Here is a 16,430-nt window from a genome sequence, read left to right as displayed (position 1 = left end):
GTATTTTTCTAGGCTCAAATTAGTATCAGAATATTTAACTTGAATACCTCAGGGCAGGCAACCATCATTCACAAGAAATAAATATTGAACCTGGGAGACATGGCATTTCAAGGCTATCTATCAGTAGGCTTCGAAGGGAATTAGAACAGAGGAGAATCCACAAGTGGACTTGGTGTCTGCAACAGGCACACTGCACATCTAAATATGTCACTAGGGGGCAAGGAGAGAGGCTGTAATGCAAAATGAGTGAATGATAAAATGCTCCCGTGTAGAAATACCGTATATACATTCGAAAAGCTACTAACTGCTTTTCAACAGATCCTAGCATGGACTTGAGCTTCATAGGGAGCAGGGAGGAGTTTTCTGCTCCCTATGAGAGCAGCTCAATTATATTCATGTTGGGTAAGGGAGGATTTTCAGGCTACTCATAAATCTCTGCATTGCTATATTGATGTGTACCCAAATGTTTACAAACTAATTTTTTTAATCAACTAATTTTGCTTTATCTTTCCAGCTCATTTGAAGACTATGAATCAGATGAACCTGTATCTCCCTCTGAACTTGGAAACAAGGGCAATAAAATAGTAACTTCAAGCCTTTCAGAGAAATGTGGAAAGCTTCAGTCAGTGGATGAAGAGTAGTTACCATTATCTACACCAGAAGGATGCTGTGTAGAGATGCTCTAGTTTGTACACTGCTTTGTAAAGGGTTTGATTCCTCCATGTGCACTAGAAACTAAGATGCTCTAAGTAGTTCAGCACAGGAGACCCCTCCAGTTTGTGGAAAATGTGCAGAGCTCGTCCTTGGAAGTAGCATACTGTCACCAGTCACCTTCCAAACAAAGTCTGCAGTCAGCGCTGCCCCCCTCAGTGCATGGAGGCTCTCTTGGAACCAAGGTCACACGTGACACACAGTTCTCTGCACAGTAGCAGAAGCTGCCTTGCTTGGTACTGCCAGCTTCCCTGGGGTACTGCAGGCTCCTACAGAACCTGGAAGAAAACCTCACTTGAGTCAAAAATTCTGGAACTTGAAAAAGGGCCTCTAGAACTGGCTTTGTCCCAGTAACAAAAGCACTGCCAAAACATCTCAGAAACTACTTCTATGTACTGGAGTTCAGGGACCTTGAACTTACCTGGTTTAATGTAATTTCACCATGACCTGCCAAACTGCTAAGTCACTTTACATTCTCAGGTATTATAACCACTGGGCCCTTCCAGCTCTGCTGGCAAGCTCTGGCAGCCTCTGCATCTGACTGTGGACCTTGTACAAAAATCTCATGAAAACATTTCTGAAAATGAAGACAATTACAGAATTTGGCACTTATTAACATTTGCAGATAATTATTGGATAATGTACTAATCTACAAATCAATGACCTATCTTCATTTCTAGCAGAAGGCTTACTTGAAGACTTAGGAATGGGACATCCCATGGAAACCTCTCACTATACACACTCCGTCCCCTCTCTTGAATACTAGACTAAGTCAAAAGTAAAAGGCACAAACTACACAGTGTTCCTTACTTCCTGTGGAAAACACCTACCACATCAGGTATTTCATCCACCTTATTATTATCAACCTTGGAAGAAAAACGATTATTCTCACCCACAGTAGAAAAGCCTTTTACTATAGTGGTAAATTCAGAATTCTATACTTTTCAATGGCCACGCAGCCAACCCCTACAATATGCTTGTTGTTACCCTTCATGCTGAAAAAAGAGAAGGAAAAAAAAAACTAAAAAGAATGGACATGTCTAAAATCAGAGTGACTCTTTTTCCCAACTTTAAAGGGTCAGAGTAGCCACCCTTCCTCTCCATCCTAGTTTTCTTCCTAATTGAAAGGCCACGCAGTGAAATAATCAAACCTTGGGAGATAGAATAAGAAATGTAATATCAACTAATACTAGAAATTAGCAAGCCCTGCAACCCCACCCGTCCCAAGATTCTCCAGTTCCCTAAGACTCAACTAATCTTCCTTATACCCATCATAGAAACTGGGAACTATTACAACTAGGAGTTAACCCCGATAATTAAAACCTAACAGTGACTAAACTGAGGGAAAAAATTTACAAAAGATCTCACACATTTGGTGGCACATGCCTAAAATCTCCGGATTTAGGTAGTTAAGGCAGGAGACGAGAGAATGCACATCTATATTACCCCAGATACACTGCTTGCTGTAATGCCGGGGCTCAGCAGCCTGGGGTGAGGAGGGCTCATAGTTTGAGGTCAGCATGGACTACACAGTGAAACCTTGTCTTAAAAAGAATTATATGATGTTGCTGCCAATCCCATCCAAGTTTAGTAGGAAGAGGGAATGATTTAATTTCAAACGAAAATGCAAAAGGGTAATAGTTATTAAAGGGGTGGGGGTAGAGGTATAAAGAATTTTATTAGCTGGGTATCTAAAGTATTTTGAGACTTACCCAGAAGCACAGAACTCAGCTCTATAATATCCTTTAAACAACAGGAGCACAGGGCTGAGCCGGTTAAACCTCACCAACTGCACTGAAATGTATGCAACTCGTACTTTGTGGTGCTGGGAATCAAAACCTGGACGATCCACAGGCCAAGAAAGCGCTGCACCACCGCTGCACCTCAGCCCTTTTTCATTATTCTGTTACCTTGTTCCTCCACCCTTACTCGACTCTGCTTTTTACCTTGATCAAAACCCATCAACACCATCCAGTTGGAGGACTATTTAATTTGGGTTACCTGAATTATACTTTCTTTATAAACAAGTGTTTCACCCTATTCCTTTCTTAGAAATGAATGCAAGGAGTGCAACTTCTAAGGAACTAGGTTAGTATGTATTTGATGTTCTGGTAAAGATGAAGCTAAGTATACTCCTTACTAACAAACTGGAAATGTCAAGTTGTGACGATACCCCCAGGGACCTTGGAAAAGATGAACTATAATCTAAAGCAGCGGTTCTCAACACTCCTAATGCTGTGACCCTTTAATACAGTTCCTCACGTTATGGTGACCCCCAACCATAAAATTATTTGCTACTTCATAAATGTAATTTTACTATTATTAATCATGATGTAAATAGCCGATATGTGTTACGCAACCCCTGTGAAAGGGGTTTCGACCCCCAGGTTGAGAACCACTAATCTAAATATTATTTAATGAAAGGAGGGTTTCATAGCATAATTGTCAAGGTAATCAAACTAATAAAATTCTGTATATTTCCCTGCATCTATCATATCTGTTACTGTTCAAAATGTTGGGTTTTGTTGTTTTTTTAAAAGGGAAAGAAAAGGAAGAAAGAAAACCCCAGCACTAGCGCAGATATCCTGTGTGGCGCTGGCCGAGCGGAGTAGACGGTGCATGAGTTGTTCTCCCCTCTGCCAAACAAAATAAAGCTGTCTGTCGTGTGCTCGACTGCGTTCACTCTGCAGTGCGGTTTAGATACAATTCGGCTTTATGCCTGCAAGTGCAGCTGAGGTTTTGAAGACTTGGGGATGTTATAAAGAACTCTTAATGCAATCTAAATCCTGAGGAGTGTTTTCCTTTGGGATGCAGGGCTTCTCCGGGGTGAAAGGTGACTTTAGCCTCTCTACATTCAAAGGCATGTTACTACTGGGCATCTAAAATGAAACCAGAATATTACCTCCAGATCATACCGTCTTGAGTTTTATGTCCTAAAAGCATTGTTACCTACGGAAAAAAAATTCTACTCATTTGTTTAACATTTTTACTTTTCTTCAGTAAGGTTATCATTTTTTTTAAGAAAGCAATTACAGAGAGCCTTTACCCTAGGACTTCATAAAGAAAATATACACTCAACAAATCTAACCAAAAAGAAAAAGTTTAACTCTCTAATGGCAAGGACTCAGATTATTCATGATATACCAATTTAAATGCAGTTTTTCTTGTTTAGTAATTTCATATCCTGATGGAGAAGTCCAGTTACTTCAATAAATTCACAGCTAATTCATTTGTCAACATTACTTTTTTAAAAATCCACACATCATAAAGAAAAACAATATAAAAAACCAAGGCACTGTAATAAAGTTCTTTTCCCCCGGCTAATACAGACCATTCAAAACATGCTATCCCAAACTCCTCAGTATTCTACAACATAGAATTAGAAAACTATCATTTATTGATAGATTTAAGGTGTAATACAGGTTTCCAAAAATGTGGCAGTGAGAATACCAGCATAAAAAAGAGAAACTTGTGCTAAAAACAACCTGAATTCATCATTGGCAATATTACAGATCAATCAAGGCCCTCACATACTAATGTCCACTTTGTCTATATTGCCGACCTCCCATGCATCAAGAAACAAAGTGATCAAATTTGGGAAGCAATTAGGTACTCCATGAATTTTAAGATACTAGGAAAGTTTGGGAGATTTGCAAAATATAGCCTAATTATCCATGTGTACAATCTCATTTCTAGTCATTTCTGCAGTGATCATTAGTGAATAAAAAACAGATTTACACGATTATATAGCAGGGAATATGGTTCAACACAAAAACTGTTACAAAGTTCAGGTAAATACATGTTTCATAAGACACTGCTATCATTTAAAGATTTAAATAAAATTCCAAAACTTGGTAAGCAAATAAAGACAAGACAACTAAGAAGCATTTTCCACCATTTACTCTTGTTATCAAAAATAGTTCAACTCTTCTTGCAAAACAAAAACAAAATCGTACATACTGGACACATACATCACATTTCCTTCCTATGGCTTTAGCCCACCCCCGCCCCACCCAAAGAGACCAAAAAATTTTTTTGGTATTTTTTTGTTTTTTTAAAAAGCCCAATGACAACAACAAAACAACTACCTGACCACATCCCCAGAAAATGACACCAGGATACACTACAAAACAGGAGGTGTCATCTGCTGTGTCCAAAGGATTCTTCTCCATGTCTTTGTGAGGCGAGTAACCATCATTGAACATGCTGTGTGCCAAACCAAAACAACTTCAACACATCAGATCTCACTAGATGTTGAGTGCAGTAGAAGTTGGAACTTCCCTAGCAGTATTTTTCTTAGAACAAGCACTGCCAAAGCAGCAACTCTTTGAAATCACAAGGTTCTCTCTACACCTAGTCAGTCCTTGTTTAACCTGGGCTGTGCTCTCTCAAGCAACTGACTAGGACCTCCCATCAACAGAATGTTTATCTTCCCCATAAAGTTAGTAGGAGGAAGTACATTAAACTGAAACAGTTTGTGCTTTACATGCAAGAGCATCTAAAGAAGATCCTCCGAGCTTTAGACCTAAATGCCCAGGCTTCACTAAAGGCCTTGATGAAGAAGCCTTCATTTTGAACAGCACCCTAAAAAAGAAAAAAGAAAAGAAAGAAAAGGAAAAAAAGGAGCATATTCAAGGTAAAGCCCGTGGCAAATAGGAAATAAATAAAAAAGAAGTTGTCAATGGCAATAAGTATAATGCATAAGTCTGGGCACATTTGGGGCATTATTCCAGAATTCATTTAAATAAAACCCAATTTTTAGATTATTTTTATATTTTTTAAAAATTCTGTCATGAACTATATAAATTCAGTTATATTCAGAATAAAACAGCTCTTCACTTTATTTACCAAATAGAACATTGCTCAAAGTGAAAGGACTTAGGATTTTCTCATAGAAGTAAATCAGATAACTAGAAAGGAGGGCTGAACTCATAAATATTTAAAGCATAAACAGCTTAACATTTGTGGTCTGATGGAATTTATTTGTTCACTTTTTTAAAAGACAGATTTCTTAAACATTCTAATGAGGGGGAAATTTTCTTTCATAATACTGCTGATTTAAGAACTGCTACATACACGCCAGTAGCCAATTTTCATGATCAGAAATGGTATTATGTCAGCACAAAGGTTGAGCTGGACACATCAGCTTTTCAACAGGAGAAATATCAGTGCGGCATTTGAAGGCAGCACAAAGTCTCCTGATAAACTAATGGCTACTTTTTCACAAAAAAATTAGCGCAATCTTTATGGACTGACTGATACCACTTCCTTACATTTTAATCATCAACTTTGATTATGCACAAAGCATGACCATAAACAATGAGGTTATTGTTATTTCCTTGCCAAAGTTCATTTTGTATAAATCAGTTGCATCAGCATTTGTTCTCAAACTATGAGGTTCTGTAAGAACTAAGAACATATAGTTGTAGGGTTACTCCTCCATTATCTGCAAACTATTTCCCCGACACTAACACATATAACTTAGCAATGAAAACACTTGATACAAGTGATCTATATGCAGGAGCTCCGGCAAGTTAAACCAACAGAACCATAGCTGCCGTAAAACTGTAGCTATTTCCTACCAAGGGGTAGGTTTAAAGACCCACTGATTTAACAGTCGAATCTCATATCTATAGCTTCATCCAAACTTTTATCATCATGTGTACTGGCAGCCAAAAATGTCGTTACAGGGGACCCTGTGACATTAATTACACTGGTGCTGGTACTTGCGTTACGCACAGCAATGCTAGTCACATTAATGCCCAAAGTGAGCCTGGTCTGCTCCAAGGCCTTTTCTGGCACCGCAAATGCCTCCAGCTTCTTCTCCCCATTGGCCATATAGGAGTTTTGGCAGCCACGACATATACAATCTAAGCAGGCTTTCCGGTTAGAGTAGCAAGGGCAGCGTTGGCCGCGGCATGTAAGAACACTTGGATTTTGAGTAGCACGCCCACATTTACATCCTTTCTTTTCCTGGGGCTTTTTGTACACAGTCTTGGTAGGGCTTCCTGGCATAAAATGATGACTAGGCATCTTTTCCTTTACTGCTTTGTCTTTTTTAAGAATACCTGGCTTGGATTTAGAGTGAGATTTCTTGGATCCATGTTCATGACTCTTTTTCATGCTTTTAGTAGATAAAAGTACAGTCTTGCTGATCTTGGGTGTCGTGCCTCCATTGGGAACAGTTGCTATAGGTTGAAGAGAGATTTTGCTTTCCCGCTTCACAGTCACAGGAGCAGATGCCCCCAGTGTTGGGCCTCGGATAATGGTAGAAATTGGAAGTGGCTGAACTTTCTCACTGTCACTTTCAGATCTGGATCGTTTTCGATTCAACTTTGCTACCTTGGGAGTTGCTGCTGTACATGATAACCCATGAAGTGCAGGGCTGGTGGACATGAAAACATTATGGCTAAGAGACTGGGAAGAAAGCTGCAAAAAAGGTCCATTGGATACAGTGGCTTCCAAGTTTGGCTGCAAATTAGGACAGCAAACTTCTGTATTTGAAACAGTTTCTAAGCTGCGGAGTACTTCCTCAACACTCAGCAAAAGAGAGTCACCGGGTTTTATATCTTCACTGAAACTACAGATATCAATACCTGTGGAGCACAAGTCAGTGGCTACCGTGTCACAGACAGGTGGCAGGTTGTCAGACAGATCCTCAGTTTTTATATCAACAGTATTACACACGTCAATTGTATTTGGATGTTCAGGTGAAGGGATATTTATACCAAATCTATCTATTGAAAGCCCATTGTAAGTAGGCAAACCATTGATAACAGAACTGCCAATGGCAATGCTGAGGGTACTCTCAGACATTGGAGATAAGCTAGCTTGAGGATCAGCTGTGGGTTCTGAAGTTGAAGGTAAAGGGGAATGTGTCAAACACAGAGTGAAGGATGAATCTGAAGGTTTCTCGGTCTCCTCACAAAACAATGATCCGTCATTAAGCAAAGCCAAAATATCAGAAGAACAGTCAACTGCTTCTATTATATCCCGTGCCAGTGTCGTCTGGGTTATATATTCACACAGTTTCTTGTAGCAATTCACTAGGATGCTTAACTGCTTGTTCTCCTCAAACTGCTCATAGTCTTTGCACCAGCTACATGAAGGTTTCATCATCATTTTCTTGCCTTTACAAGTTTTGCAGACATAGTGTTGGCAGGTGGAGTTGGTGGGTGCAATAGGATCTTGAAGCAAATGTCCTAAGGGGAGGAGGAGGAAAGCACAGATTTTAGCAAAACTAATATACTGTTTCATATAATGGAGTTCAGACATTAATCTCTTAAACTGAAATTTGTTAGACTCACTAGACTGGAAGGAAGGGTATACAGAGATAACTGGAGAAATCGTCAACATCTTACTTCATTTCTGTAACATAGTCTCCATTCCGTTATCTCAAATCACAGTCTTCCTGGATTTCGGTCTTGCCCACAAAATGTTAACACCAACCTCCTTATGGTCTTCTCTCCAAAAGCTACCAGGAAGTAAGTGTGGTGGTAAAGTGTAGGCTTAAAACCCCTGAGGCCCCAAACTAATACAAGAGAAGAATAGACAACTTATTGAACAGAATTGGTACAAATCTAATTCCAACCTGTAATTATATATATGAGCCATAAGATCAAAATGTAAACTACAATGGAGTAAGGGCTCATTCATTAAAAGAAAAGGGAGTTTTATTCAATTCAAATCTCCCACAAGGACTAAAACATAAGAACAGAATAAAATGAGGGGTATCTGAGCCTGACACAGTGGTGCACATCTTTAATCCCAGCACGCTATAGAGTCAGAGGAAGGTGAATCTCTATATAAGTTCAAGGACAGCATGGTCTCTACATAGTGAATTCCAGGGCAGCTAAGGACTATACAGAGACCCTGACTCAAAAGAACAAGATCGGGATTGGTGGGAGAAACTTGTGCACCACCATGCCTGGCTCAATAGACTTTTTTTTCACGTTAACAACTTCCCTCTAAACCACAGACGTGGGCCATTATGTTTAAACTTATTACAATAAAGAAAAATGGAAGTAATACTGTACGCCAGAACTCAAAAGAACTGTTCTATTATAAACCATAGGTATCCTCGTACAGCAACAGATTAGGAAAGTGAAAGTGGAGCTGGGGAGCTGGCTCAGCTGGGAAGGGCTAACAACGTGTACAGCACAGGTATGAGGAGCTGCGCTCCTATCCCCAGAAAGCACATAAACATGCTGGTTGTAGTGGCACACTTGTGTAACTTTAGCAACAAGGGGTAGAATAGTGGGGTGGTCCACTGGAGCTCACTGGCTCCCAGCTCCAGGTTCAGTGAGAGACCACCTTTCAAAAAATAAATAGAACAGGACATCTAATGTCCTCTCCTACAGCCTCTGCACACATGATTGGCACACATATGTGCACATACCACACAAACACACATGGTAAAATGGTCTACCAACTTGAGACAGCTATCAAATTATAAATGACGTACAAGTAAGAACAATAGAAGGGTAGATTCTACTGGGTCATCAGCCTGTCTCCACCCTACCAGTGTGGGGTTAGACAGCACCTCCATTCATGCTTGCATAGGAAGCACTCTACCCACTCAGCCATCTCCCTGACACCTTCATTTTTAATTTTTAAATAACTAACACCAAAAATCTCAAGACAAAAAAAATTATTAAGCCCCATGGAACTAAGGCCACATATACAAGAAAATAACGACAAAAGCCATCAAGAAGACAAGACACAACCACAAGAGTCCAACAACATACAACCCAAAACCTTTCAGTTTATAACATTCATCTCCAGCAAACTAAACTTCTTTAACCTACAGCAAACATACACCTGAGGTCCCTAAGGGGATTGGGGGGGGGGGGGAGGACATTGTTGAAAAAGAAGATGTAAAACTCTCTAAGATGTTAGATACTCCCATATCTTTATCTAGAATATATATATAATTCCAAGAAAGCCATTCACAAGAACTCTGAGAGTCACTGGGTTTAGGAAGGCCACAAGAAAACATTGTATATAACTGTGAGTTTCTATGTATATTACCAATGAACTCTCAGTAATTTATATTTCCCAACACTCCTACTTAAAACCAGCACCAAGAAGATATTTTAAATATTTAGGAAGAAAAGTATTTAGAAACACTTATATACAAGTTACACACACACACTTTTGTAATCTCAGCACTTGGAGGGCAGAAGGTCGCGTTTCAGGACAACCTGAGCTGCAGTATATAAAGGGACATGGTCTTCAAAAAAAAGTACCAAGAGCTAGAGCTATGGCTCTTACTCACAGCTTCCCTGGAAGGGGCAGTCTATAAATTCAAGACCCAAAACAACAAAGATTGCACACAGGTGTATTCACAGTCAACCTACATCAGTAACACAGTTGTTTGTTCAGAAGGCACCATCAGCACACCAGGCTGAAGCACAGTCTTTTTGATTATCCATTTGATTACCCAATCTAACAAAAAAATATTCTAATCAGATTACTAGGGAAAATTAAGGTGGGAAAGCAGAGAGGGACAGACGAACAGACGGAAGCACACACATACACGCCCACGTAACTGACAAGCACTTGATACACTTAAATGGCAGTGGCTTAAAAAACAAAAAACAAAAAACAAAATTCTGAGAACACTGGATCTGGAGGTAATAACAATCATAAAATAAAACCTACAATGGCAAACAGTACTAAACTAAAATGTAATGCCAACAACTTACACATGAACAAAACAAAAAACGAATCAAATCTCACACTTTAATCCCAAAACTCAGGAAGAGGCAGGTTTTAAACACATGGGTATCACAGATAGGTACCTAACACAGAATCACCTCTTCTTACTGCACCCCTTAGTCCTTTGGAATCTTGACGGGCTTTTTTTCTAGTGTAAAACTTTGGCACCTTGGTAAAAACCCTCAGGTGTCTGTAGCTCCTGAGGCTCCTGCTCTGTTGCACTGTGTGGATCACTGTGTGTCACTGTGTGTCACTGTGTGTCACTGTGGATCACTGTGTGTCACTGTGTGTCACTGTGTGTCACTGTGGATCACTGTGGATCACTGTGGGTCACTGTGTGTCACTGTGGATCACTGTGGATCACTGTGGATCACTGTGTGTCACTGTGGATCACTGTGGATCACTGTGGATCACTGTGGATCACTGTGTACCTGTTGTGTCAGTACTGTGCTGTTTGCTCCTACTGCTCCATAGTAATCTCAAATCAAGTACTGTGACACCTCCAGTGCTCCTCTGACTAGTTGAGGCCTTTTGTATTACTCTATGAGTTTTACAGTTTTTAAAGTAGTTTAGTGAAGAGTGTCATTGGGATTTTGATGAGAATTATAATGAATTTCTACATGCTTTTGGTAATAATGCCTTAAAAATGTCTTGGGGGGGTGCTGTTTGGTATGTATTAAACTACTTCTCTAGCACCATGCTTGCCAGCTGCCATGCTCCCTGCCATAATAATGGAATAGACATCTGAAACTGTAAGTCAGCTCCAATGAAATGCTTGTTTTTTTTTAAGAATTGCCTTGGTCATGATGTATCTTCACACCATACAACAGTGACTAATACAGCATATGTGGGAGGCAGAGTTACCTTTGCTGCAAAAGAGCCCAATAAGGAACAAAGTCCTACTTCCACATCATTTGACAACAGCTGAAACTGCTTGTATATAGCATTTTACCATAAATGAAAGTATTCAGATAGCCTAGATTATATACAAAATTGATTGATGTGTAAAACATATAATCATTTATATTGGAGCAATAAATCAAAACTGACAAATCTAATAAACAGGCCTTGTTAAAGCCCTAAGCCTCTTGAGGTGTTACAATAATACATAATACTGAATCTTATTCATAAACCACTCAGCATAGATTCTTATTCTAGTAATATAAAGTCATGTATTAAAGACTGAAAGAAGCCAAGCATTGTGGCTCACGCTTATAATCAGCACCAGAGAGGCTGAGACAGAAAGTGTTGTGTGTTTGAGGGCAGCTTTTTATTACAGTGAATTCCAGACCAGGCTGGGCTACAGAAACCCACAGGCCTCAAACAAACAGCCAGGTCTAGTAGAACACATTTGTAATCCCAACATTTGTGAGGCTGAAGCAAGATCAGGAGTTTGAGGCCAGCTTGGACTACATAGCAAGACCCTGTTCTCAATAAGTCATCCATCCATGATGAGTAAATATATTTCTCCCAAGTCAAAAGTCTGTGATAGGGGCTGGAGAGATGGCTCAGCGGTTAAGAGTGCCGACTGCTCTTCCAGAAGTCATGAGTTCAATTCCCAGCAACCACATAGTGGCTCACAAACATCTGTAATGAGATCTGACACCCTCTTCTGGTGTGTCTGAAGACAGCAAAGAGTACATATTTATAATAATAAATAAAAAATAAAATAAAATAGTCATCTTTACAAGTTTATTTTCATTCTAACAAAACTGTGCTTAATACAGTTTTTTGCAGGCATATGTTGAAGTCTAAACCTCTTTAAAGGTGTTTCAGGAGGCAAAATATGTAACTATGGAGCTACTGTATAAAAAATAAAAAAGACAAGGAGATGACACTGGTCAAAATGCTAGCCCCATAAAGTTGAAAGTTCAGGTTCCCAAATAAAGCAAGAACCAGGTGAGCCTAATGGTCAGTATTACATTAAGACACGGGATTCCCCAGGGAATACTAGCTAGCTAGAACTGGCAAGTTCTGAAAGCAGCAATACCCTGACTTAGTAAATAATGTAAAGAGCAATCTGACCTTCACATGCATAAACACAGAAACTTACATACATGCGTACTCATGTACACACATGCATTCCTATCACACACATAGTTGCCAATAAAATTGAAATTAAAATTAGGCTGGGTATGATGGTATATACATTTGATTCCAGCACTTGGGAAGCAGAGGCAGACAGATGAGAGTTTGAAGCCAGCCTGGTCTACATAGAGAGTTCCAAGACAGTCAAGGCTGGGTAGAGAAACCCTGACCCAAAAAAGCCCAAAATAAATAAAAAAAAAATAAAAATAAAAAAAAAAATAAAAACCTCAAGCCAAGCATACTAGTAGATTATCTTTAATCCAAAACTCCAGATGCAGTGGCAGGCACATCTGAGTTGAGGCCAGCCCAGTACACACACAGTTCCAAAACAACCAACTAGAGCTACACAGAAAAACCCTATCTTAAAAAATAAACTTGCCGGGCGTGCTGGCGCACACCTTTAATCCCAGCACTTGGGAGGCAGAGGCAGGCGAATTTCTGATTTCTGAGGCCAGCCTGGTCTACAAAGTGAGTTCCAGGACAGCCAGGACTATACAGAGAAACCCTGTCTCAAAAAAAAACAATAAATAAATAAATAAACAAACAAACAAACAAGCAAGCTCAACTTAAAAAAAAAAAAGAGAGAGAGAGACCAGAGAATCCACCTAAAATATAATTTTATGGGCTGGTGAGATGGCTCAGTGGGTAAGAGCACCTGACTGCTCTTCCAAAGGTCCGGAGTTCAAATCCCAGCAACCACATGGTGGCCCACAACCATCCGTAACAAGATCTGACTCCCTCTTCTGGAGTGTCTGAAGACAGCTACATTGTACTTGGAATCTGTTAAACTTATACCCATCCAGTTTAATATATTTTCTTTTTTTTTTTTTAAAGATTTATTTATTTATTATATGTAAGTACACTGTAGCTGTCTTCAAACACTCCAGAAGAGGGAGTCAGATCTCGTTATGGATGGTTTTGAGCCACCATGTGGTTGCTGGGATTTGAACTCCAGACCTTTGGAAGAGCAGTCGGGTGCTCTTACCCACTGAGCCATCTCACCAGCCCCATCCAGTTTATTCTAATGGTTTACCACAAGGAAAATAAATGCCTCAAAACTTTTATTTATTAAAAAATTAATAATAAAACTATTAGAAGTTATTAGAGATGTTCAGAATAGCATTAACCCCTTCAGCTATCACTAATCACAACCCTGTAACCTACTTCTTCCTTTACAGCATCTAACATGATTATAGTATTAACAGAACATTATGAGCTTTAACTTAAAGTAAGGAAAGAAGATGGCAGTCACTAAACATGATGACTGAATATTTTGATCACCTGACCAAGTTGGGGAAAGGGGGCTGAACTTGTGATCTTCTCCAATAGGTAGGCTCTACAAAACAAACAACAACAACAAACATCAAGGTAATTTTGCTTGTTTTTGGTGTGTGTGTCTGATGATGTTGTTTTGTTTTTCCTCTTGAGAAGGGATGTGGCTTATCTTTAACTTGAAGCTATCCTCATGTTTCTGCTTCCTATACACTATCTCATCCAGCTCCAAGCAATTATTTTTAAGTTCACTATATATATATATATATCATCACTTTAAATAACTAGGTACTATTGTATTGAGAGACCAGTGATGGCCACACACATGCCAGTTTGACCAAAGGATTAAGAACTAAGAAAAAGAACAGTTCAACACTACAATTTTATATGTTACTGAAGCCAAATTATTTACTGACATCTGAATATCAAACCACAGAGTTTGAGCTGGAGAGATGGCTCAGTGGTTAAGAGCACTGACTGCTCTTCCAGAGGTCCTGAGTTCAATTCCCAGCAACCACATGGTGACTCACAACCATCTGTAATGGGATCCGATGCCCTCTACTGGTTTGTCAGAACACAGCTACAGTGTACTCATAAAAAACATCTTTAGAATGTCTCTACTTTAAAAAAAAAAAAAACACAGAGTTAAATAAACTAAACAACAAAATAAATTCTGGTACTCAAGGTGGTTAAGTCAATAGTTTATAAGCTAAGTCTCCACAAGCAATTAATATTTAAAAAAAAAAATCAACACCACAGATAATTAAATGGATGACGTACAACTTCTCAAGCCCTCAACAGATTCATAAACAAGTCATGCTTCATTTAATATTCTAGCAAGAACTAAAGAAGACTCCCAGATATCTTTTATCTTAGTAACAAATGGGACTTTTATAGTGTTTGTAGTTAGAACACTTCTGTACTATTCTACCATTTTCATATTTTAGCAAAGCAATACTTTTTCACTTAACTACTGACAATAAGACAAGATGCACACCTGTAATGATCACTCAATCAGTTCTGATCTGTACTTCACAAACTACTATTCCATTGCATCAGAAGGTTTACCTTCCCACACTTTTGTTCCCAGGATCTCACTATGCTGCCCTGGCTGGCCTGGACCTGGCTATGAGGACCAGGCTGACCTTGAACTCTGAGATTAAATATGTGCAACCACTCTAGCTTTATACTGCCCTCTCTTAACTACATTAGCATCTTTAAAACCAAATCGTTATACTTATAGAGAAATTTGGTTAGCACAGCACTACTTCAATTTACTGATGCATATATTATTTTCAAGGTGCAACTATTAACCTCACACAAACAGTATTCCAGCACTACACTGCTGTCACCTGTCATACAAGCACCTGCCATACTCCAGAGCTGATGCAGTCTATGGACATGTGGCCCAATATGTGCATTTTTAGAAAAGGTCTCCCAAATTCTAATAAGCAAACAAGTTTAGAAACCATTAATGGCACAGCCTTGTTTTTGTTCTTTGCATAAAAACCTTCATAGTAAAAAAAAAAAAATCCTGGAGATCTTCCTGATCAAGTCATCAATGGAATAGAAACTGTGATTAAATGTTTTTTTAAGAAAAAACAAAAAACTATAGTCAGTATGTGCAAGAGCATAATATAAAACGCAGTAACAAAACATACAAATTGTGACTTTCCCCTAACAAGAAACTTGTTTTTCCCCCTAAAATCTGTTTTTAAAAACGTGTAGTGATAAAGGGGGAGTGGGGGAGGGTAGCGGGGGGGGGGGGGCGCTCAACAACAGCTTCTTTAAGCTGCTGCTCTTGCGGAAGGCCTGGGTTTGGTTCCCAGCGCCCAAAAAACAGTTTACAACAGTCTATAACCCCAGTTCCAGGGCATGACACCCTCTTTTGGTCTCATGGACATCAGGCACACAAGCAATACACATACATACAAGCAGGCAAAAATGTATATTCAATTCATGTAAAATTTTAAAACACGTCTTATAAGATTTGGGGAATTGGGGAGATGACTCAGTGAGACCAGAGCTTGCCACATAAGCTTAAGGACACTAAAGGACAGAAGAGTCACTGGAGGTGGCTAGCTAGCCTAACCAAAAATCAGCAAACTCCCAGGTACAGAGAGACCTGTAACAATACAAAAGAATGCCCATTGCCTCCGATTTGACCTACATCCTAAGAGACACTATCTCCATAGGTCCTAAAAAGAAAAGGGACTAAAAATAAGAGCCAAGCACAGTGGCATACACCCAACCCCATAACACAGGAGGGATCAGACATTCAGAGCCAGCTTTGGCTAAATAATGCGTTTGAGACAAAAAGAGCAAATAGGGGGAGGGGGGTCAAAACAGAGTTTTCTCTGTGTAGCCTTGGCTGTCCTAGAACTTGCTTTGTAGATTACACTGGTTTTAGAACTCACACCCACCTGCCTATGCCTCCCAAATGCTGGGATTAAAAGTGTGAGTAAGCAACCACCACCCAGCAATTAATCTTATTTATAAATTCATAAACAGGGGCTGGAGAGATGGCTCAGTGGGTAAGAGCACTGACTGCTCTTCCAAAGGTCCTGAGTTCAAATCCCAGTAACTACATGTAATGAGATCTGATGCCCTCTTCTGGTACATCTGAAGTCAGCTAGAAT

At 39.4% G+C, this 16,430-nt stretch overlaps 2 protein-coding genes across 6 annotated transcripts in view; one reads left to right on the top strand and one right to left on the bottom strand.

Moving 5' to 3' along the window:
* Ppp2r3a (protein phosphatase 2, regulatory subunit B'', alpha) overlaps window positions 1-3,495 on the top strand; it is a 146,844-nt gene extending 143,349 nt beyond the window's left edge. For 2 of the 4 annotated variants that reach the window (NM_001161362.3, NM_172144.3), the window contains one exon: window positions 515-3,495. In NM_001161362.3, coding sequence (NP_001154834.1) covers window positions 515-641 — 127 coding nt within the window. In that variant the 3' untranslated portion in view covers window positions 642-3,495. The remainder of the gene's footprint in view (window positions 1-514) is intronic. The other 2 variants (XM_017313347.2, XM_006511704.4) reach the window with 1 other exon arrangement.
* A 188-nt stretch (window positions 3,496-3,683) lies between these two features.
* Msl2 (MSL complex subunit 2) overlaps window positions 3,684-16,430 on the bottom strand; it is a 30,747-nt gene continuing 18,000 nt past the window's right edge. For both annotated transcript variants that reach the window (NM_001379344.1, NM_001100451.2), the window contains one exon: window positions 3,684-7,913. In NM_001379344.1, the coding sequence (NP_001366273.1) occupies window positions 6,322-7,833 (1,512 nt within the window). In that variant the 5' untranslated portion in view covers window positions 7,834-7,913 and the 3' untranslated portion in view covers window positions 3,684-6,321. The remainder of the gene's footprint in view (window positions 7,914-16,430) is intronic.

This window comes from Mus musculus, chromosome 9 (genome assembly GCF_000001635.26).
Source record: "Mus musculus strain C57BL/6J chromosome 9, GRCm38.p6 C57BL/6J".
Taxonomy (NCBI): domain Eukaryota; kingdom Metazoa; phylum Chordata; class Mammalia; order Rodentia; family Muridae; genus Mus; species Mus musculus.
Note: the sequence above shows the minus strand (reverse complement) of the source record. Positions and strands in the feature narration are given on the sequence as shown.